This window comes from Acomys minous (assembly GCF_964271855.1).
Source record: "Acomys minous genome assembly, chromosome: 7".
In the NCBI taxonomy this organism is placed as follows: domain Eukaryota; kingdom Metazoa; phylum Chordata; class Mammalia; order Rodentia; family Muridae; genus Acomys; species Acomys minous.
In genome coordinates, this window is record NC_140488.1 from 41,552,930 (window position 1) to 41,575,060 (window position 22,131).

Here is a 22,131-nt window from a genome sequence, read left to right on the forward strand (position 1 = left end):
TGGAAATGAAAGGAAAATATACCTGACGTAGTACCTGAACATATCTCTATAACATCATTTAAATATGCACTTTTTTCTACTTGCATATTTCTTTGGCCCTTCTAGGAGTGGTCAAAAAGACAGTTTGATGAATAAAGTCAGGTCCTTACCCTAAAATCACAGGCATAATTAACTCGAATATAAATGGCTTTGGATAATAGAAGCAAGAGTACAAAACAGGGTGGGAAGGACATTTGATGGGGACTCAAGGAAGGTGGGAGCTGGCATAGACTTCACAGATGTGCTACTTACCTTGGGTCTTGAATAAGCTTTGCAAAGGCTGGTGAGGCAAACAGATGTGCAAACCATAAAACATCAGTAAGAGCAGGGTTTGTTTGAAAAAACTAGCAGACCCTAACTAGAAGCCAGGTTTCTCCAACGTCCTTCCTGAATTCTTTTGGACTATAAGCTTCTTGGACCAAAGACCAACTTTTTGTTTTCTCTAATGCGATAGTATTGCCAGCACAGCTGTATTTGTTACAAACATTTTGTTCTGTAGGGCTCCAAGGGACTAAGCAAATGAATTTCAGGTGCAAATTATTTGTATTGTTAAGCAATATGTGTGTTTCTGTATTTCTACCTATCAATCAACAAAAATGGAATGTTGAGGTAATTACATTTTCTGAACATTGTTCTTCCCTTACAAAACCCCTCAGGCTTTAAATATGAAATGAATTGATAGAAATATAAAAGCAGTTCATACCTAGCTTTATTCCTACAGATTCTTTCCATAGCCCAAATCTTAACTCTTTCCAAGTCACAGCAATTGCAAGAAGAGTTTGACAATTCTACACTTAGACCTCTTGTCATTTTTTATGAGATAAAGTCTTCAATAGTCTGATGTGATTATCTCTGCCAAACAAGCAAACAATTAGAATTATATTAACATTTTAAAATAACTCAAGATAAATTTAGTTAAAAACAATCAACAATGAAATTATATACCAGACAATATGCATTTACCTCAAAACCAAGAATTGAATACTGAGCAAAAGAGACAAGACATAAAAGAGCTAGACCTCCGATATAATTCTTATTTACTAGAAACTACTTTAAATATTAGTAGATTAAGTGTTTAAATCAAAAGCGATGATTAGCAGAATAGTTTTTTTTGAAGTCACGACTCATCTTTATGCTGTCCAAAACAGAAGCAATATAGACCGAAAGACATAAATGTGTTGAGAGTAAAATCATAGGGGAAAAAATCTATTAAGAAAATGGGAAGATAGAAGTAAAAAGATACAAATTAGCAGATAAGTTAGATGAACAAATAAATCTAACATACAAAGTAGATCTAACACACTAAAGCTATGGTGGATATACAAACATTAGGAAAAAGTGAACTTAAAGGAAGCTTGTTACTAGGGAAAAATACAAAATATTGATGGTGAAAGGGTTAATTCTTCCAGAAAAATAGATTTATAAATATCTGTGTGCCCCTTAAGAACATTGCACCAGTATACATGTAACTGAAACTAAGATAGATAATCCAACTGTATTAACTGAAAAATCCAATACCCCAAATTGAAAAATGAGCATTATCATGAGATAGAAGACCAATAAGTAAGCCCTTTTAAGGCCTTGCTATGGACTACAAAATCTTTAACTGTCCTAGTCCTAAAATCTTATGAACTATGAGCCCAGTAACTGCATTTTGTTTTCCCCAGTTGCATAAAAAGACAAGAAATGAGATGGATACTGAAATTTAATGAACTGTCTGGGTGTTTCTCAGGAAGTACATAAAGACTTTGAGTAATATAAAGGCCACTTGGAGACTTTTACCCCACTGAAGCACTGGGCCTCAACATTCATCTCTATATTCAATTGTTTAATTCTTATCTTAATACAATTTAAGTTAATACTAACTTCATTTAAATTCTGTCTAAAATTTTTGCTACAGGGTAGCCCTATTTTTTTCTCTCCTTTGGCTTCTTAGAAACATACAAATTGTGTCTTTATACACAAAATGTCCATCAACACATTTTTGTAATTACCAGATCATACAGTTGTCTTTTGAAATAAACCAGACACAGAAAGAGAACTATTGTATGATCTCATTTGTGTGTGGATTTTTTTTTTGAAAAAAAAAAAAAGTTCAAGTAACTAGAGATGGAGAACAGAACAGAGGATACCAGAGGGACTAGAGGGGTGGAGGAAATGGGGCATGTATATCAAAGATACATAACAGAAAAACTGTATGAACATATCAGGCAAGCCATGTGAACCAATATACAAATCTAATCTACAAAGGGACTGAATTTAATAAAACTATTAGGAAGGAAGTGGATTTAATTGCTCTTCTTGTACAAGAAAAGCACTGTGAATCCATAGACATTATTTTCTTTTCTATAGTAACTATTTTTATTATCTATATATATCCCATAGCCTCATGTTATAAACCTAAAATATATAAAATAAAAATATAAGCATATTTTCAATCAGCATGAAAGAAAACATTTACAAAAGCTAGTGTATATAGTCTCTAAAAGGTATTTACAACTTTACCCTACTGATTTTTTATTAATGTAAATCTGAATTATTACCATAGTTCTTTGAGAGACCTCTCTTTAGTACTTGTAGTAGGACAAATATGCCAGTGGGAAAACTATTCGAAAGGATTTGAGTTCCTTAAATGTTTCCAGTAAGCCTTTGCTGTTGATTGGCTCTGTGAATGTTGGGTCATGATTTCAATAGTCTATCAGGCAGTTAACAACTGTAGCCTTTATTGCTGCTTTCACACAGCCCTAAAGTCATCTGAGGCTGAAAGATTAGGAGCATCTCAGGTTTTCACTGAGCATATACTAAGTCATCAACATGTAGCTAGACACTTAGAGTCCCTAGTATATATATATATATATATTTAGAGAGTTTCAAAGCTCACCATGGACAGATAATTTTACAGTTTTCCTTATATGGTTTTTACACATTTTATTTTCCCCAAGTTTTATCCATGTACACACAGATGCACTTTATGGAAAGCTTTATTTTTATTTTTATTCTTTTTTAGAGACAAGGTATTGCCATATAGCTCTGGCTATCCTAGCACCTACTGTACAGACCAGGCTAGCCTCAAACCCACAAATATCTGCCTACCTTTGACTCCCAAGTGCTGGGGTTAAAGGTGTGGTCCACCACACTGAGCATGACTAAAAAGATGAATGCCTCCTGAAAGTGCTGATTGCAACAAGTGTTCTGTGGATCAAATCAAATAAAGGAGAACTCTGTGAGAAGGCTCCCACACAGGTCAACGTGACAATTCTTTGGAAATAAGACATTAGGGGTTCTTCAAATGCAACTGCATTACTCAGTGCCTTCTAAGTTGCAGTTTTGTGGATATTGGACGTTGCTGGTTTTCAAAGATACTGTGGAGCTTGACAAAGGGAAAATGGAAACAGGGCAAGCCAAGACACCAAAACTCTTAGTAGTTTTATTTAAACTCAGTTGTCTTTCTTGAATAAATACTTCTCATTTTGTTATAAGTATTTGATTCATTTCCAACCATTTCAAAGCTCACGGTACCTAGTAAAGGAGAGTTAACTTTTTTTCTTCTTTTCTTACAGGACCTGTATCTGCCACTGTCGCTGGATGATTCCGATTCACTCGGAGATTCCATGTGAAAGGTGATAGGCTACATTAAAGCCTACCATTAAAGCAAAATGCTTCCTTTCAAGTGACCAACAAGGCTACTGGTGCTTAAATATTTTTGTTGTTGTTGTTCTTGTTGTTATTTTTCAAAACACTCTGTAGTATGTAGGGTTTATTTTCATGTGACTTCTCTTCTGGGCCACTAATTCACAATTACCAATTCTGAGAGATCGATTGATAACCATCCTTTTGAGTGATTTTCCAGAACTGCAAAATGTGCTTGTTTATGACCTCTCTACTGAATGCTTAGGGGCCTTTGTATTTCCCTCACTCAATTCGTTCGGATACTAGTCTTTCTTCTGTGGAAGGCTGTTTACATACATATCACTTGTGTGTGGGAAAGCATTCGTATGCAGATCAAAAAGTGAAAAACCCAAGTGTCCCTTGCCTCTGTATCTTCAGAATGCTGGAGGATCTCAGGAGAGTGGCAAGTCAGATCCTTGGCCTTACTCATTGCTCTTAATTGAGCCCCCAGTGTATTGTCTAGCATTAATCCTGGCTGTTGAGAGGGAGAAACACCAGCTAGTTATAATGTGACACCATGTGCTTAGGGCTATGGTATAGGGCTAGCTGAAAGAGATGAGGCAGAATTGGGGGCAAAAACTGCCCAAGTTTCAGTAGGATGTATATAAAGCACAGTGGATTCCTGGTTAACCCCTCTATTGGGGAAAATTGGAGTCAATAAATAATCAATGAGTTTGGGGTACATGATGTCACATATATGATTCTTCCAGGAGGTTTTCTAACATACAAAGTCAGTACATGAATGGTATGGTATCCATCTAGCTCTGTTCTATTGAATGCCTTGTAAACAACCAACAATACAAACACTGTGAGAATTTGTTTTCAGGTCTGATACCTTTTGGTCGCTTTTTATAGCAAGAAACCATATCCTTTTTATAAAAACTCAAGTCTGTATTTCAGGAGCAAAACTCTTCAGGCTCCTTTTTTATAAGCTGGTAATTTTTTTCCTTTGTCTAAAAAACACAAGTAGAAAATTTACCAAAAAAATGCAGAAGAATACTGTAGTTTAGAAATCATGCTCTCACTGCCAAACAGAAAGCTCCAGGAGAAAACAATAACTAGAGGCCACTTCAATAGAATCAGTCTTTTGATACCTTTTTAACAGTTACACTTACAGTAATAATTTCAATGTGGACCAGACATTCTAATTATATTTTAAATGAAATGTTATGGCATATTTTAAGTAACTCTTTTTTATCTATAATATTTCATACTTAAGATGCAGAGACCTTTCACTTGTCTTTAACATTAGAAAGGATTTCTCTTTATTAAGGATTGATCACTTGAAATAACTCTCAATCTTTGAGGTACAGGTTTATAACACTGTTTTTTTTGTCTGTAGTCATAGCCCATAATAGCCAAGACAGCTAAATTTAGGTGAAAGCCATGCATGCCAATTCTGTGTTTGATTTTAATAGATAGGAAGATTTCCTTTATTTCTTTGTAATTGTTCAAATAATTTGAAAGATGCTGCATTCAAAGCCAAGATGTGTTTGGCTGCTGAATGACATGCAGTTGTCCCTCCATTCTAAGTAGAATGAGTATGGGGATTGTGTGTGTGTGTGTGTGTGTGTGTGTGTGTGTGTCTAGGCTGCTTCATAATTAGGAAATACTGCAGGACAGCTCAACATGAATTGATGGCAACTTGGTGGCATTGCTGATGTTCAGGGGATGGGAGGATGGAAGGGATAACTAGAGCCCCCTTGATAATTTTCAGATGTCCTTAATTACAAGATTACAAGAATCATTTTCTTTTTTGGTTCAGGAGAAGTGGGATGAGGAGAGTTCTGGCTTCTGGTTAAACTGGTCATTGAAGAAGCAAAATGATGAGGTTTTGCTCTTGTTCCCCCTTTATTTGTATATCCACATGAAACGATTAAGAAGCCCATTTTACTCAGCCCCTATTCCTTTCTAGAAGCTCAGTAATTTCTTAGTGCCTCCAAGAACATTTGAGTTAAGTATGGAAAATTGGTTTTTTGAGATGGATAGAAATTGTGGTGGGAGGTCTATTTTTAACCCCTGGCCAGGACCTCCAACACATTCTAAGTGGGTCTTTCAACACATTCCATGTAGCTCTCAGTATTCATTTAAGATGAAACATGGAAATCCCATTGAAAGAGTAGGGGGAGAGAAAATTTAAAGTTCCCCAGGACCAGGCTTCTTGGTAGTTCTTTGAGCGTTCCCATACTTGTAGCATATATACCACTAGAAAATACTAGGGGCATATCTTTTTTAGAATGTTCTTGGAACAGACATTTGCCTACTCTGTCTTTCTTGAAATGAACTACAGGTAAACATTTAACAAATACTTTTTATTTATATACAGGCATATATGAAAGGAAACAGTCTTTTGTTTCTTTTTGTTTTTGTTTTAACTGCTGGTTCATGTGACAGGGCTTGGTATAGTTGAAAACTCCAATAATTTCCATTGAAATTGGCTCATATTCAAGTATTTTTTTTTATACAATTGAGTTTCTACATCCCTCCTACTCATTCTCATTTTTACCTAATCCAGTTTTACCACTTTAGTCCCATTGAGTTAGGTATGCATGGTCAGCAAGCATTTGCCACTGCTTCCCATAACGTCTCTCCCCCCCACCCTCTCTCTCTCTCTCTCTCTCTCTCTCTCTCTCTCTCTCTCTCTCTCTCTCTCTCTCTCTCACACACACACACACACACACACACACACACACAGTCCATGTTGCTTGTTCCTACCTCCTGACTTTTCTTCCCCACTGAAATAGAAATAGGGGCAAAAAAAAAAAAGGGAAATGTATATATGGGGGCTGGGTTGAACAACTAACTTCATAAATAGTGCTAACTAGAATTAAAGAGAAAAGTTTCTTTTCTCATAACTGTTTTGGAAAGGATAGCCATTAGCATGACTTCTTTGTGTCCTTATGAACTTTAGTATTAGCCTAGTCAGAAGCATAACATTTTCTAGCTGGAAGGAAGCTTAAGATCACATCATCTGCTCCAAATTCTTCTTTTTCTTAAGGCCAGGAAACAGATAAAGGAGTAAAGTGATTTTCCCCTAAGGTCACACAGCTGCCCACTGGCAGTGCTGGCATTAGAACCTACACCTCTTGGCTCTTATGCCATGGTCTTTTCTAACTAGCCAGTATTGTCTTCTGTGAGGCTCCTGAAAATTCTTTCCCAGGGTCATGTTGCATCCTGGATCCATATGCTATTTTGTTGATCTCAGCAAGAAATCCACTTAGCAACCTAATCTGGCTGGTCCTCCTCACTTTTACATTATTTTGTCCACATGTGTTGCAGATGGCCCCAAAGAGAAGGAGGCATTGAGGTATTGAGCACCAGAGGCCCATCTTGATAGATCTTCTGAATAGCCCCCTGAACTGCTCTAAGTAGAATAGGAGATGCCTACTTTCCCCCTTACCAGCTTCCTTCAGTGCCATCTCACACTGGTGGTTCCTTCCAGGACAAGGGGGAGTGGTTGCTTGTTTCCAGAGCAGAGAAAATAAGAAATGAAAAATAGCTCTGTTTATCCTGGGTTGCTCAGATGACTCTTTTATCATGTAAAAAACTAGTCCGGCTACCATTTCAACTAACAGCAATTTCATTTAAAATATGTAGTGAGCTAAGCAAGAGAAAGATAATCAAGTCTTAAGTTTGTTCTCAATCTCAATGTCCCCATAGTCATGCTGCCTGATGCAAATAATTTTCAGGTATAAGCAAGTGGTTTTGTCACTAAATTGTGCCCTGGATGACATTAAATACTTACATTTGTACCAAAATAGCACACAGTGACTTTACACACTATATCCTATCTCTTTGTGTAGCCTCTTTCTGTGGCTTCCCATGACAGAAATTAGGGCAACATAATCTGTACGTGTGGGTTTCTTTGCAGCAAGGCTCTCTGGAAACTAACGAATATTAATTGAATTCTAATCGCCCTCTTACTGAGTTTACCCAAGATCAGGAACTTCTCTATCCTTTCTTCTCCTCGCTAGCTGAGAGTGACCAAGGAATCCTAAAGTGGGCATGTGGCTTCTCTATTCTAGATACTTCTTAGAATCATCCAGCCTAATTTTAAGTCAAGTAACTCGGTTGATTTCTATAAAAATGTGTCTCTATGCCCAGTCTCTTCAATATTCTAGGTAGAGGTTCCCCCATTTCCTCTCATGTTTGATTCCAAATGCATTTCACTTTTAGAAAATGGAGAAGTAAATAGGCCCCATCTCCTTGGGATAGGAGAAGCAGCATGTCCATGTGTCCTGAATGAGCTTCTGCAGTGGTGAGATGACACTGCCTCAGGAACAACTGTGTCAAGAGAGTTCTCTCCCAGAAGCCCCATATGACAACATAGATTTCCCAACTTCCTTCATGGTGGTCTAGTTTGCTATGGAAATAAGGGGCATTAGATATTTCTCTTTTCTTTCTTTCTTTCTTTTTAAAATGGTGATTGGAGTCTACTCTTGGGTTCATGGAGCCACTTGGACACATATCTAGGCCTTAGTTATATATTGCCTTTACTATATTCAGAAGTTTAGCTTCTAGGCTCAAACTGGTTTTCTAAGTAGGGCATGGATGTTCTGAAGTGCATTTGGGGAGCAAGAATAGTTCACTGACTTTTTTGTGTTTTCTTTTTGGTTAGAGAGCCATCTTCCCTGGGTTGAAAATAGGGTTTCTTTAGCCATCACACTAAAGGCCTCTTTCTTTCCATGTAGCCTCTTTGTGTTGATTTGCACACCCCCTCTTTAAGGACTGACCAAGCTGCTGTGAGATCGGCTATGATTGGCAAAGTGTGAAGTGTTTCTTACATTACCTGTGTCAAAATCCTCTGGAATTAGAAGCAATTTTTCCCCCTAGCTGCCGTACCTGGGCTAGGGGAGTAGAGAATTCTCATTGGAAAGTAAGGCACTCTCCTGCTTGGCTTAGAAGAGCAGGTGAGTTGAAAAGGTCAACAAGAGAGCAAAGAAGTCAGGGGAAAAAAATCTTGTAAACTAAAGCAAAGACCCGAAGGCTTCTAGGCAAAACCTCAAGGAAATAAGTGGCTTTTTGTCATTCTACTTCCCATTTTCTTTGTAGATGCCTATATTTGTTCTTAGTTTAAACTCTGTTACCAAGTGCTCATTCCATAGGAAAAACATGCATTCTTTGACTTCTGGAGTCCTTTGCTTCTTCCCACCTCTTCATAGCCTATAAGCTTTGCCTTGGGGTTGAAGAGAAATTATTTTCAGTCTCAATTCCTGGTCCTACCGCTGTTCAGTCACAAGTAGGTTGATAGAAATCGACCTGATCCTGGCCCCTTCTTTTCTGTTTTAGTCTCAGCAGATCTTTTCTAGCATCATCCTTTACAGCTCCTAGATGTTAGGTCTTTACCTTCTAAGCAAACATTGTACAGAACGCTTTGTGCTTTTTTGGTTTTAGTCTGCCATTTTGTACAACAGTGCAGTGTGCTCTGATAAATAATCAGCTAAACAGGAAAAAATTTTACCCATCCATTCAACGTGGCAAAATATTCTTAGTTGATTTTGTGTGATTTGCTCTCTGCAATACAATATCATAGGAGACCACAGATTATTGCTCCTGTCATTTGGTTGGGCTGAGTGGGGTAGAACAGGAACAATTTGCCTAAACTTTTACCACTCCTTATTAAGCTCTCTGTTATAACATTATGATCTGTGTGTGCTGCCTGTTGAATTGCTTAAGCTAAACTGGTAGGCAATTGAAGTTAACTTAAGTTAAAAGAGTATTTAACAAATCTAGGCTAGAGAAGAAAAATATTTAGTTGAAATGTATTTGTTCTTCTGATACTAGATTTACCTAACCATTTTCCTTTTAACAACAATTGTTTGTAATCCAGCACTGTCTGTCCACGTATAAAAAATTATCAGGCTTCTAATTAAGTCAACAGAGTGCACAACCCCTGGGAATGTCAGTGTCACTGCTTGAAAATACCAGATGCATTGTCTAATTTTCTAGTGACTTTTCTTTCTAAGTTCTCTTAAAGGGGTTTGAGAAAGTAAGAGGTTATGCTAAAATATATCCAATGTTTGGTAGTGTATTATATTGCAGCATTAAGTCAACAACCCCTTATGAATTATACACAGCTAATGCATGGTTAGAGACTGGGTTTTGCATTTTTCATGTGCAGTAAATTATTTAAAATGTTTTTGGTCACCTTCTTTTGTGCCATTAAACTTGTACAGAAAATGCTTTTATGGCCATTTTCAAAGGGAGAAAGTTTAAGATGGAAACAGCCCACCCTTTCTGCCCTATAGCTGTAGTTAGGATTGAGTAAACTGTAGCAAAACAGCTGTAATTGGTGGTTGTAGTGTTAGAGTTGTTAGCTTGCTAGTGACTACCTTTGGAGAGTAAATGCATGGTCTTGTACATCACATTTCTTAAATAACTCATTTTAACCTCTGAAAAGAATATATTATTCTATGTGGCCCTCTTCCCTCCCTCCACCGCCTGCTCCCCAGTATCTTACAATTAACTGTAAATAACTGATTTAGGGGCCAAGAATTCCTGCCAAGTAAAGTCAGCAAAGAGCAAATAAACCAAAAAGGTGGGATGAAAATTTTACAGTTTCTCAGAATTTATTAACCATTTCTCAAGAAATTGTGTGGTGATCAAAGGCAACTCTCTTTTACATAAAAATCAGAGGCAAATTAGGAATGTCTTTGGCTGCCGGATTACATTACAGAATTGGATAATTCTTAGAATCACACAACACAATGATGTCCTTGATCCCTGCATTGTGAGGTATTTGGAGACATCAGAAGCCTGGTGACCAATAGTTATGTGCGGGTGGGGTGGGGGTGGGGCGGGAAGGAAAGCAAAACTGAGATAGACCTGAAACACATGTTCAGGGGTTTCAGCTACCCCTTAGTCAGCAAAAGCAAGGACATGGGTTTAGGTGCATTGATGTCTGTTTCCCAGGCAATGCTTAGCACACTCTTAGACTGTGAGTGATGCAAAGGCAGTGTTTCAAGAAGACAGTCTTTTTGGTTTACTGTCATCTCTTGGACTGTTATGTTTGGCAAGGCCAATGTAAGCTGGTTGGAGCAGGCTCTTTATATTTCCTGTGACCTTTAACCTCCCCCACCATAATTTGATGAGGGTTCTTTGGTTTGAGGACTTCAAGGTTGTCTAGAGAAGTTCCCCCGTGTGTGTGAGGTGTTGTGAACTGTGAACACTGTGCATCTTCAGTGTTCAATACTGGGCAGCCAAAGAGCTGCTCTTGCAATCTTTTTTGGCTCTCAAGCTCTGTTCTCCATCGAATTCTCATTTCTGTGTATATTTGCAAGATGTGTGTAATGTCCTTTTCCAAAAATAAAATTTGATTTCAATATTTCTGGCTGACATTCTCTTTTTTCAATCATTGAACCAATGATCATATAACCACAAAATGTCCAAGCTGGCAGGAAAGTTAGACATTAGATTGTTCAACCCCTCAATTTTATAGATGAGGAAGCTGAGAATCAATGTATGATGGAAATGCCATAATTAACAGCACAGCATGTCTGCAGCATATAACATCTTGGATCACTCTCTATAGTTGAGTAGGAATCAAATCTTCTTTTATGCATAAAATATTTTGGCTAAGGTAAGTCTGTGTCACCAAATAAGAGGCAATTTCTATTGCTGTGCTTTCTGAAAAAGTAGAATAAGCTTTTCACAATTCTTGAAAATATCTTTATGTTTATGAAAATATCTTTAGGAGGGTTCTGGCACAGCCACTCAGGGAGAAGGGACACATAGATGTTGAACTCATTAATGATTGAAACTGTTTTTTGTTTGTTTGTTTTTCAAAAATTGGGCAGGGAAGTAAATAGGTATTTTTTTCACTATCCTAATCAAGCAAAATTTAAGGCCACTAATCCTCCAAGGGTTTCAAGTCAAATCTATCTCTTTTCTTTTAAATTCCAGTCTGTGGCAAACACCGGTTTAGCTTAAAATGAAAAAGAAATAGAGAAATGGATATGGGCTAAGTTTTAGAAATCAGGTATTTGATATTTGAAGGGAGTTTTTCCTGTGAGTACCCAATCTCCTCCCTCTTCCCCCTCACCTTTAATCATCTTGGCCACACATTGAGGAACAACCAGCACCACCTAAGAAGTTTGTGGGTAATGTTCAGCCTCAGGGTCCTCGCTCCAGACACGGCATCAGGAACTCTGAGAGCAGGACCTGGGGATTATGGGTGAACTAGTACTACAAGAGGGCTCTGAAGCCCTCCCTTGCTTGGCAACTCCATGAATTGGTGAATTCCATTTCTTCTTACTTAACACTTAGCTAGAATGAATGATGCCATGAGCTATTTGGGTTCAGTGTTTGCATCTCTACCTAAAAATCAGACCGAAGAGACTTTTTTCATAGGATTTCTATTATCCTAGGATTTTTTTCTTTTCTCTCTCTCTCTCTCTCTCTCTCTTTTTTTTTTTTTTTTTTTTTTTTTTTTTTTTTTTTTTTGGAGAGAACTGTGGTTTTTACAACTCAACACCAAAACTTAACTAAATATAGAAGAGTTCTTCCCCGCTATTGCAAGGGGCCAGGACGGGGACTTGAGATGAAGAGCAGAGATGTGGTGATTAGAGACTATGAATAGAAAAATGTCAGAAATTGGTGGGCCAATTGGAATAGGAAAGGAATGGGAATCAGGAAAGAGAGAAAGCCTAGGCTTGATCAGTTTGGCCTGAACACGCCCTGTTCCTGACAGCCCAGTAGCCTCTTAAATGCCCCTTCCCCTGACTTTAGCCCTGGCGCTAAAATGCTCACTCACACTTCACGCTTGCTGACACAGTCTACCCTTCTTTCCTTGCCTGGAAAAATACCCTCTGAATGCCCTTCCACATTTCTCCACCTGTCTAAATGTCAGATGTAGCCAAAACCTACCAGCAACGGAACTTAGGCATATTTATAATAAAAACAAACCCAAACATGGAGGAAAACTGGCAAGTTTCTATCCTGGAGTTTCCAGAGCAGGCCTGATCTTATGTAATCCCCACCCCCCTTTCCAAACAAAGGTGATTTGTTAAACATTTAACTGAATGTGATTTTGTTTTTATACATTTCTAAAAAAGAATTGCCATAAATACACTCCCAAATTGGAAAACATCCCTTGTCAGGCCACACATCTGCACTGATGGTGTGGAAAGTGGGGTTCCTTTAGGAGAGAGGCTTTTCCCAGGTTTCCTCATCAGCTTGTCTGTCCTCCCCCATTTCCATGACAGTATGGGAGAACTGTCACCCTTCATGTCTAGTCTCTTGTTTTCTGTCCACTGCGACACTAAGAAAGTCTTTCAGGTGGCTTGCTTGAGACAACCCTGACTGCTTCAGGGAGACAGCCTTGAGTGAGAAAATAATTTCTCCTTGAAACATCCAGGCTGCCGATTTTCTCCAACCAAGACTAGTCAGTCGGTTTACATTCTTACCAGCCTTTTCTTTTCCCTGCCTGTGTGCTTCTGAATAGTTTTGAGAATGTTTTCATGGACCAAGAGTGGGGTGAGTCCTGCATTTCTGAATTAAGGGCCATGACCTTCCCCCAGCATGAAATGAACCAAGGCATAATAGAATTGCAGACTGTCACAGGTGGCCAGGCCTTTATAAACCACGTGTCCAGTGTTTTCCTAAGTTTCCTGGTTTGGGGGGGGGTGGTGGAATGACATGGAGAAGTCATTACAAAGGCCAGTTTCAGGATCCTGTCTCAAGCCAACTTTGTTAGACTGTCCAGCAGGCTGGGAAGCTGTACAGAGTGATTCAGTGATTATTTCATCTGTGAATTTTAGCACTCTCTAAGCTTTGCTGTGGATAGTATCATCTTGTGAGAATGTAAAGCCTGGTTTAGATGCTGTGGGGAAATCAGGCTCTGTGATTTTCCTGAGATACTCATGAATTGCTCTAAGCTTTGTGCAGAAAAGAAAGAAATGGAGGCCTAGGGAATAAAAATAATATACTCATGTTCAGACACAGAGGCAGAGATGGCTAGCACTGAGGGCTCCTGTCTCCAGAAAAAGTGCTCTTTCCATAAGACCAGGTTGCCTATCATCAACAGGTCCTTAAAGCAGCCCGGCTGAAATAGCACTGTTTCCAATCAAGGGCTAATTGGGAAAATGATGTTTCCTGAAAGAGAAGCAGCCCTGGCTTGTCTCAGTAATGAGTGGGCACACTGGCAGGAAAAAGACAAAGGGTGGGGGAAGGGGCAGAATTTATGTCTCACTTTAATTGAAGAAATGAGCCAAAGCTCCCTTACAAAGAGCCAGTGGTGAGAGAGGAATTATGGTCATCCAATGCCCTCCTACATTATCTAGGGGAGGGAGAAACTGAAACATACACACAGACACACACACACACACAGCCCTAAAACCTTGTGGAAACACTGTGATGGGAGTGCTGCAAGGAGCTGAAAGCACTCAAAAGACTGTTGAAGTAGCGTGATGAAGGCTGCAAGATATAAGCATTAGTATACTAAAGCATTAATGATGAAAAATGAGCTAAGAATTACTTGGACTAGAATAAATCTTTACTTTAATGGTTCCTTTCTAGTACAGGCTTCACTCAGGAGGTGAAACTTGAGCCGAGGCTTAAAAAAAAAGTTGAAGTTTGTTAGGCAAGGGTGAGGTGGGATACTTCTGACTTCAAGAAATGCCAGTATGAGCAAAGGCAAAGAAGTCTGATCTATATTTAATATGTTTGGAGATCAGAAAGGCCTTTAGTCGAGTAGAGCAGCCAGCAATATGCAGTGTAGGAGAATGAGTAGTTGGACACCATGTTGGAAAGGCCAATTGGGATGCATTCCCTTGAAAAATATGCAAAAAAATGTTGCTAGGCCCCATGCTAGGCCATAGGAGGTAAATAGACATGGTTACATACAACACAGAACTCCAAATATTTCTAAGGTGACAATAATTGTGACACAGTGTGTCAAGTGCTGAGACATGAGCATAACATGACAGATGAATCACACAGGATACCCGATCTACCCGATCAGGGCTGGGAGAGTCTTTCCAAAAGAAGTAGCAAGTTAGCTGAACCCCAAAGGTGAGTAGGTTAGCTCAGGGGAAGACACTATTTTAGGTGAGGAGAGAGGAGTATGTAAAAATCCTTGAGGGGAAATGTGCTCAGCATTGGAGGAGCTGAAGGAAGAGCAGCATTGCTCAGCTGTGTGTCACGATAGAGGAAAGGTGGTGACAGATGACATCAAGGAGGCAGACAGGCCAGACCATGTGGGGCCGATTTGCCCAGTGATGGAATTTGGATCCTCTTCCCCCGAAAAGCACTCAGGGAGTCATTAAAGAGTTTTAAGCAGAAGGATAAGATGAACAGATAAAAATGTAGTTAAAAATCTCTCCTACTGCTGCCATTTGGAGGCTGGGCCTCAGGGACATGGGAACACGAGACAAGAAGTTCATTGGGGCCTTAGACAAGAGTAGTAGGCATATAGACCAAAAAGGAGGGGAAGTAGTAGAGATTTAGGTAGAATCAACAAGGCTTAATGAAGAACAACATATGAGTGGGGACTAGGAAGGAAAATTTTACCTTCTGGCTGGAAGACGTGAATTATGACAGGAGGAACTCTGAGGCACTCTGAAGGACAGTAGGACATTTGGGGGCTTCCTGCTGGCCAGAGGCAAGCTCTCACAGAATCCAGGCCACAGGCATTCAAGGAACAGGGATGGGTGCTGAGGAGGGAGTCCTGTTCCCATGTAAGTGGCTGCCTCTCCGAGCAGTGGAATCCAGTCTCAGGGGCTCAGGCTGCATTACAGCTGGGCTGCACAAGTGCGCAGGGCTACCAGTTACCCAGCGGGATCGACCTTTCCTGCTGAGCCAGGTGCAGTGCCCCACCCCCTCATTCCCTATCCAGATGCAACTTCACCGAAGCGGGGGGAGGGTGAGATTGCTCTCAGCCTTAGACATGGGAGGACAGGCGCAGAGAAGGGGAGTGGCCTGCCTATAGTCACAAATCCAGAAAATGACTATCGAATGGCCTTTCCATTAGACTCTGACCAGTTTGCATAATTTTAAATGATACACCACCTCTCCAATAGCTCCTAGCCTATGACTGGCATGAAAGTAGAGTGGTGAATCCTTTCTAGTGTAATGACAAAGAGGTTACAATATTTGAGGCTACCATCTCCATTTTGTGTTGTCACTTAATAAGGTAGACGATATGGGAATGTAAAAGACCAATAAAGATGTGGGTATTCAAGGAAGATGATACTAAACACTTCTTTCCAGAAACCCAAAACTAATAGGAAAAGACAAAGAAATGCTCCCAAAAGCTTAAGACAAGGCTCATCTCCAAGAGAGCTGGAATACAAATATATTGAGCTCAAAGGAGTTTGAAGAACTCATTTAATTAGACCTATGGCTTATAGGCCTCATACTTGTTTGGTTAATTTTCCACTTTCGATACATTTTCTTTGTCTTTAAGAAAGGTCAGCTGGGTACAGTGGTGCATGCTTGCAATCCCAGCACTCTGGGAGGCAGAGGCAGGACGATCTTTATGAGTTCGAGGCCAGCTGGGTCTACAAAGCCAGTCCAGGACATCCAAGGCTACACAGAGAGACCCTGTCTTGAAAACACAAAAACCATCCCTCCAAATATGTCAGCAGTGGTGGTGGGGGGTGGGCAGGGAAGACTGGTGAGATAGCTTAGTGGTTAGGGCTGCCTGCTGTTCCTTCAGGAGACCCGAGCTCAGTTCCTAGCCACCATGTATGGTGGCTTACAACTGCCTGCAACTCCAGCTTCAGGTGATTTGATAGCCTCTGTCAGTACCCAATGTACATGACTACACACACAGAGACACCCAGACATGCACCCAAGTAAAAACAAGAGACTCTTTTAGAAGAACATTTAGACCGTCAAATGATGCTCTTAGCACAAAAAGATACTTGGAACTCACTATTTAGACCAGGCTGGCTTTGAACCCCCAAAGATAAGCCTGTTTCTACCTCTTGAATGCTGGGATTAAAGGTATGTTCTACCATGCATGCCTGGTTTCTGATTATGTGAAGACGTGACTATTCATAGTTTGCGACTTCGTATTGTATATATCGTACATTACACATTCAGAGCTACCAATTTTCCTGTTATGTAGATTTTATCATAATTGCATTTCCCCAAAGTTGTTTAAAACTGTAGGCTGAGGTCAGTGTTTCCTTGGGAGGGCTTTCTCTCTGTAGAAACCTCGGTCCCTCCCTTTCTTAAAGTTTCCTTAGGGTTCCTTCTAAGTCTCCTTCAGAACTTTCCTCGGGCTATGGAAAGGAGAGAAAGTACTCTCTGATTAGCCTCCTTCAAATCACTCTATCTTCTCAGTTTACAGAGTTCCAACTCCCTTCCCTTGTATCCAGCATTTATTCTGAGTCTATTGTGCATGTGTAAATGGAACAAGCCTGCTCAGAGGTACGAGATGAATGCTGTTGATGAGAAGGGGAATGGTGTGGACAGCTTGTCCCAGCTCTGTAAGTTATAAGCAGCCCTGTGCTTGTCCGGCAATAGCAAAGCTTTGTAGACCTGAGGCAAGCCGTGCTTCCTCTGAAATGTTCTTTCACTGCAGGCACAAAAACACAGTAAACCGCGATCCAAAAAAAACCTGTCCACCCGTGAATGGAGCTTTGTAAGCACGTTAATGTATAACACTTTAGAATGCTGGGGACAGAGCATGTTTACTTTTCCAACAGGAACCACATCAGGAGTGTCAGATGCCAAGAATCCCAGGAGTCTGTGGTCATACACTTTGAATCTGCAGCCAAATTGTGGCATCCAGACGAGAAGGCTAGTGATTTCCACCCTCTTCCCCACCAAGGATCATTTTCTTTATTATTTTTTCCCCTGTGAGCCCCACATTTGGAAAGATTTGTATCTGGTAAAGCTACACTTATTACAGAATAATTCATTTTCCCAACCTTTTACTCACTCAGCTTCTAATCCATATGAGATAACCGCACAGAACTAATACAATTTCAGTCAAGAGCAAAGAAACATGATATCTCAGTGAGGCCTCCGTGGCTTTGTCTTGGCTGAGTATAGGATTCTATTAAATTTCCCTAACAGTCAGAAACAGCTTGAGAGCACTACTCACTACCCTCAGAGACACCAGATCGAGGGCTGCCAAGACAAGGTGACAGCAAATTGAAAGGATGACTATCAGCTTAAGAAAGTCCAAAGCTCATAAACCACACGAACAACAGACTAGGTCGCGGACTCCCTGCTTCATTTCACTAAAATTTCAGTATCTTGAGTTCTTTTTTTTCCCCTATGTGAATGGCATTTTGAAAAGGAGAACTCTTCAAAGAAAAATAACTTGTGTTTACCAGGCACATATGAACTGCTTCCTACTGCTACGGGAAGAGTCTCATATGTGAGGGTCTCCTTCATCCTCAGACTTGGACCTCTTCAAAATCTGAGCCATTGACCCTCTAGATCATGGATAAGTCAGACATTGTCTAGAAGCACATCTAAGTCAAATATCCCTAAATCACACCAAGTACAAGAGAATATGCATCCATCTATGCCACTCTACTAGCAGTGTTTGAGGCAAGGGATCTTGTCGGATTTTTCTCTGTAGCCAGTACAGTGCAGTGTCCGGCGTCGACGAAATCTAGTGGAATGAATCACAGTGACATCTAGACAAGATGACTAATTCAATTTCTAGGAATAGGAAATAGATTGTGAACTCCTGGAAAGAAAAGCATCTTCTCCATTTCCGTTTTTTCAGTGTGTTTGACACAGAGTGGCCCCTCAGCCATGCTTGAGTGAATCAATGGTGCAGTCAGTACATTACTGAAGAGCTGGAGAACAGTGGTTGCAGGAATATAGGTTACAAACGACAGGTAGAAGAACTTTCTCACCATTTCTTATCAGCTGTCACTCAGACCTGCTCTGTCATTGGGTATTAATTGATCACCACAAGCTCACCTGTGAGACTCAATAGGACCTTCCCCCCCCCCCCCAATTTGCTCACTTTCATACATTACCATTGTTTCCACACATAAAGCCACAGGCACTAGTGTGATAAAAAAGGACATGGGTCAGAACCCTTGGCATACTATTGTGGAAAGGCTGCTGCTCCTCGCTCTAAAAGCAGCTTGGAAAGGACTGAAAATGAATGCAGCCTAGACATGTCTCTCTCCCTGTGGTGTCACTGGGTGTAATTTAAGCAGAGACATTCTTGCAGTTGTTACACCCAGGCAAGTGTGGGGAATGAAACAGTTGTCTGTGACTGATTTAAACTGTGGGTTTGGACAACTGTGCCCCTGATTGAAGTGTCCCATCTGTTAATTTTAGTGTCCAAGGGAGCTGTGAAATGAGCCCCAACAGCAGCAGGATCCATTCTGTGGGGCCCTTGACAGCACGGGAAGATTTTTTTCTATTCCCAAACCAAACTGAACAGTTTCTCTACATGGAAGTGCTGTGTACTCAAGATAGTTCTTTCTGGCAGGGTCCCGGAATGAAGGGACAAGGTGGGCAAAATATGGAGTGGTGGTAAACGGGGTAGCCTTGGGAGAAGGCTCTTAAAATTGTTCATAAATAAGCAAGGCTGTACTTATGCAAAGGTCACCAAAAGGTCCACCGTCTCAGATTTCCACCCCTACCCTCTTGCTCACCCTATCCTTACCAACCCCCCGCCCCGTCTCTAATCTTCAAGTCTCCCATCAGCCTTCACTTCCAACAAACTCATCACATGCTCCCATTTCAGATTTCAGCATTATTTGGCCATGAACAACCATTGCCATTTACTGAGGCGCTGTCTCTTTACATGAGTAAAAAAAAAAAAAAAAAAAAAAAAAAAAAAAAAAAAGATGATGTTGTGTGAGTAGAAGGAGAAAAAGGACAAGTGGCTGAGAGAAAAAAAATGCTTCCTGTGAAAAGTTGCTTGAAGAAATAGTTGGACAAAATGCAAAATGCAAGGGGTCTGTGTCTGGAAGGACAGAATGGAGATAGAGAATTAAGCAATGAGGACAGTAAATAGAGAGGAAGGAACCCAAGGTACACAATTTGGCTTTGGGTGGATCTTGCTTACCATGTCTATTCCAGAAGAACTCAACAGAAACGTTTAAATTCTACTCCCCCACCCCCAGGCAGTGGCGGGATTCCCAGATGCCCAGCCAACGAATCTATGGCTGTCCTTACAGCTATATTTGGCCAAACAGGCTCCTGCCTCCACATACCAGCTTGCAGAACACATGTGAACTTGCTCCACATCTAGACTCTCTCACTGGATCTCCCATTGTTTGCCAGCATGGACTCTGGAACCCATCCCGAACAACACCACATTTCCTCATTAATTCAAACCTGAAAAGTTCTACAGCTATCCTTTCTATGTGCCTCCAGTGCCCCCTTTTCTCTAAAAAAATGCTCTGTTATTCTTCTAGTCCCAGCTCAAACTCACCTATTCCACCAAGAGATGTTCCTGGCAAGTAAGGAATTTTCAGGTAAATAACCACACAAATCTCAAAAGCACTTGTGGAGGCCATTTTACTGTGGGCATGTATCTATGCTCTTACGAATGGGATGTCTCAGGAATTAGAGCCTCTAGAGAGAGACAAATGGAATATATGAAAGAAAGAGAAAGTTTGCTTTGAAAGACTAGACATCCCAAACCCAGACCCAGGTAACCACAGCAGCATAAAACAAGTATTGAGGCCCTGCCATGAGAAAATTTGGATTTGAAGGTTAACTCTGCCCCCAAAGAGATCTAGCTTATTGAGGTGACAACTAAGCAAGCTAGACAATAGTGAAGAAACCTATTGCCTGTGAGAGATGTGCAATTTAAGTAAGATTAATCAACAGTGCTAAGGAAAAGTTTTCTTCTTTTGTTTGGAGTATCAGATCAGGTAGTACAGGGGCTACTCTTCACCCAATGATGCTCTCAGCTGTCTAAAGGTGTCATCACATTTGTAATCCTTTATCTTTGCTCTCTCTTGAAAGAAGCCTAATTAAGAGCTCAGAGTGGGTATCACTAGGCAGATATCAAATCTGCACTGTCTGGGTTCTGCTTTATTTATTGTGTGCTAGGTGTCACCTGTCTCATGATCTTCTCCTACTCCCATTCGTCTTTCCATGCTTTTCCTCCACCCATAGTCTACTGTTTTTTTTTAACGTACCCTGTAGATACTCACACGATTCTACTATGAAGTGACTTGTATAAAATAAAAACATTGCATTTGCTTTTTTCATTGCTCCCAAGCCAAATGGAAGTAATCCCAGGGCTAAGAAACATCATCCCTTCTATCTTTTCTATGTTTTGTTTGGGATCAGGAAGAAATTGTGTGTGTGTTAGGGTCATTCCTTCAATCTTGAGCAGTGGAGCTACAAAGATGAATGTGACATAGTCCCTGCCTTCAAAATGAAGACAAACATCAAATACAGATCTAAATTGAGCACTGCACCTTTGAGGCATTTGACAAGGGAAAGGTATTCAGGGTAGAGAAAGGGCACCTGGAAAAGGAAAGGGCACACTACATTATGAGATAATTCAGTACAATATAGTGTGAGCTTCAGCCAGGTAGCATAAATTAAGGCTGAAAGTTAAGGAAAGCTAGCTCTGAAGGGATTGTGGAAGCAATGAGGAGTCAAAGGAGTTTCCTCCATCAAAGCAGTCCTCATATTCTGTCAGTTTATCTTAAGATAGTGATTCTCAATTGCAAACCTTCTTCCCCAGATGACATTTGGCCAGATATATGGATACTTTTGGCTGTCAAGACTCAGAGAAGTCAACTTTGTCATAGATAAAGTTCAAAATTAGGACTATTTTACAAAGCACATAATAGACCTGGAAAATGATAGAAAATCCTATTCTATATGTGAGTAGCTATGAGTTGAAAAGTTCTATATTTAAATACTGTTGGGGTACTGAGATGGCTCAGTAGATAAAGACACTTTCCACCAAGCCTGAGGACCTGAGTTTGACCCCTGGGACCCACATGGTAGAAGAAGAGAACTGATCTCCACACACCGGTTTCCCTTTTTTCGTGCATGTTTTGTCATGGCCCAATGCCTCCCCAGTTAACTTAATTAATTAATTAAAATTAAAACAAAAAGGGGCTCAATGGTTAAGAATGCTCACTGTTCTTTTTTGAATTATTTATTAACTGTTTATTCTAGCCATAGCCCCCCCCTCTTCTCCCGGTCCCATCCTGCCTTCCCCTTTCCCCTCCCCAACTCCTCAACCCCCTCAACTCCCCTACCCATCCACCCTAGCTCACCAAGTGACATCAGGATTGAGTTCCTCCACTTTCCCTGTGGCTTGGCAAGGCACTCCTGCCAGGGAGAAGGGATCAATAAGCAAGCAACAGAGTCCATATCAGAGACAGCGCCTGCGCTCCTTACTAGTGGACCCGCATGAAGCCTGAACTGTTCATCAGCTACATCTATGTAGAGGACCTAGGTCCTGTCCAAGAATGGTCCTTGGTTGGTGCTTCAGATTCCACAGGCTTCTCTGGGCCCTGG

General features: G+C 40.4%; 1 protein-coding gene across 8 annotated transcripts in view; it reads left to right on the forward strand.

Moving 5' to 3' along the window:
• The window catches only part of DCX (doublecortin), an 87,030-nt gene extending 75,998 nt beyond the window's left edge, over positions 1-11,032 (forward strand). For all 8 annotated transcript variants that reach the window (XM_084789230.1, XM_084789234.1, XM_084789235.1 and 5 more), the window contains one exon: positions 3,600-11,032. In XM_084789230.1, the coding sequence (XP_084645356.1) occupies positions 3,600-3,656 (57 nt within the window). In that variant the 3' untranslated portion in view covers positions 3,657-11,032. The remainder of the gene's footprint in view (positions 1-3,599) is intronic.
• The last annotated feature ends 11,099 nt before the right edge of the window (positions 11,033-22,131 follow it).